General features: G+C 53.0%; 1 protein-coding gene across 6 annotated transcripts in view; it reads left to right on the forward strand.

Moving 5' to 3' along the window:
• Positions 1–1,972, forward strand: part of IFT20 (intraflagellar transport 20) — a 6,562-nt gene that overhangs the window by 3,457 nt on the left and 1,133 nt on the right. For 5 of the 6 annotated variants that reach the window (XM_077749630.1, XM_077749631.1, XM_077749632.1 and 2 more), the window contains 2 exons: positions 84–212; positions 1,636–1,721. In XM_077749630.1, coding sequence (XP_077605756.1) covers positions 86–212; positions 1,636–1,721 — 213 coding nt within the window. In that variant the 5' untranslated portion in view covers positions 84–85. Of the gene's footprint in view, positions 1–67; positions 213–1,635; positions 1,722–1,972 lie in introns of all 6 variants that reach the window. The other variant, XM_077749634.1, reaches the window with a different exon arrangement.

Raw genomic sequence — 1,972 nt, forward strand, 5'->3', positions numbered from 1 at the left:
GGCAGGAGCGGGGCTGGGCTGGGAGCAGACATTTCCTTGGGTGGCTGGGAGATGACGGGGGATTCAGGCTGGTTTCTCCACAGCTATGGCCAAGGACATCTTGGGTGAAGCAGGGCTGCACTTTGATGAGCTGAACAAGCTGCGGGTGCTGGACCCCGAGGTTACCCAGCAGACCACGGAGCTCAAGGAAGAGTGCAAGGACTTTGTGGACAGTGAGTGTCGTCTGGGGAGACGTGGGGCCACTCAGCTTTGAGCTGTTCCAACTGTGCCCCGCCCCTGCCCCCGCCCGAAGCCCTTGTCCCAGTCACGGCCCCCTGGGAGTCGTGCCTGGCCTTTATCAGTTCCCATGTACTAACCCCCTTGTCCGCCTGCCCCTCTTTTGCGCTCACGTGGTCCCACACACAGCACAATCAAAACACATGGTGAAATGTAGAGAGGCTGTCCCGTCTTTTGATCGTTTTGCTCTCGGAAACCTTCATGGAAGCAGAACTTCATGGAAGCAGAACTGGGGCTTGGGGGTGGGAGAGAGCTACGTACTCATGATTTGATTTCTTGGAAGAAATCGTTTTCTCAGTCGCGGGGTTATCATCACTTGGAGTGAAAATGGATTAATTAGAGTCTGTAGAAGTAGCTCAGAGGACTCAGCGAAGTCATTTTTGTTTTTAATTAAAAAAAATTTTTTTTAGAATTGTATTTATTATTGAGATAGAAACAGAGCATGAGTGGGGGGGCGGGCAGAGAGAGAGGGAGACACAGAATCTGAAGCAGGCTCTAGGCTCCAGGCTGTCAGCATAAGAGCCCGATGTGGGGCCTGAACCCACGAACCGGGAGATCATGACCTGAGCCAAAGTCAGACGCTTAACCAACTGAGCCACCCAGGCACTTCAGTGAAGTCATTTTTTTTAGCTAGATCCCCAAGACACCTCGTGTCCCAGCAGGCAAGCAAGCCCAAGGGCAGGGAGTAGAGCACATGTAGTGAAAGCGGGATTTCTGGGCCTTCCAGGCACTCCATAGTCTGTAGAGAGCTCCACGGGCGAAAGGTAGCTTGGCCTCCTTGGCCAGTCTTCCGACTGCATGTCGTCCCTCCTCCCTGAGTCCAGTTCGCTCCTCAGTAGAACGAGCGAGGTCCCACCACACCCAAGGACATTGAAAAAAGCGAATGGGAGATTAGGCACTTAAAACGCTGTGAGCTCTTTATTAGCTCTGGCCACAGGAGGCAAACCCCGGCCCCCCCCCCCCCCCCCATTAACTGAAATCTAGGCCTGTATTCACGTCGTGAGTCAGTCCTTCCCTGCACATGCCCTTTGCGCTTCCCCTCCCTCCTGGGGAGGCAGGAGGAGTCCGTGTGGAGGATGGGCCCACCAGGAGCCTCTCAGACAGAGGTTAACAGTCACTGGCTGGCTCAGTTGGGACTCGAGGTCCAAGTGTGCCCTGGTCTAGCTCCGAGCACCGGCCACCTTCCACCCTCCTCGGGGGTTAGCCCGAGGGTGGAAGAGTCTGGGTGAGCACGCTCCAAACTGTCTGGACACCAGTGAGAACGGGCTGTTCGGCCTGCTTTCTCGCCACAAGGGAACACTAAGGGAATGATAATGCAGAGAAAATAAAACACTTTATTTGCTCTTCTCTCCCTACAAGAAATTGGCCAGTTTCAGAAAATAGTTGGTGGTTTAATTGAGCTCGTTGACCAGCTTGCGAAAGAAGCTGAGAATGAGAAGATGAAGGTAAGAGGGATATGCATGCCTTCTCAGTCTTGGCCTTGGACGCAGGGTTTACCAGCCTCCCCCCTGCCCACTTGACTTTTACTTGAGGAGGGGGTGTGGGATGATTTTAGTTCATTGAAACAGGATTTTAAGTGGCAGTTCCCAGGCCAGTTAACCTCCTGTCGAACTCTTATGCTGGTACACGTTATTATTTCCTTTCATGGTCACATCACTGAGATGGGTGGTTTTTTGCTTTTATAAGTGAAGGAGGC

This window comes from Crocuta crocuta, unplaced genomic scaffold (assembly GCF_008692635.1).
Source record: "Crocuta crocuta isolate KB4526 unplaced genomic scaffold, BGI_CrCroc_1.0 scaffold149, whole genome shotgun sequence".
Lineage (NCBI taxonomy): Eukaryota > Metazoa > Chordata > Mammalia > Carnivora > Hyaenidae > Crocuta > Crocuta crocuta.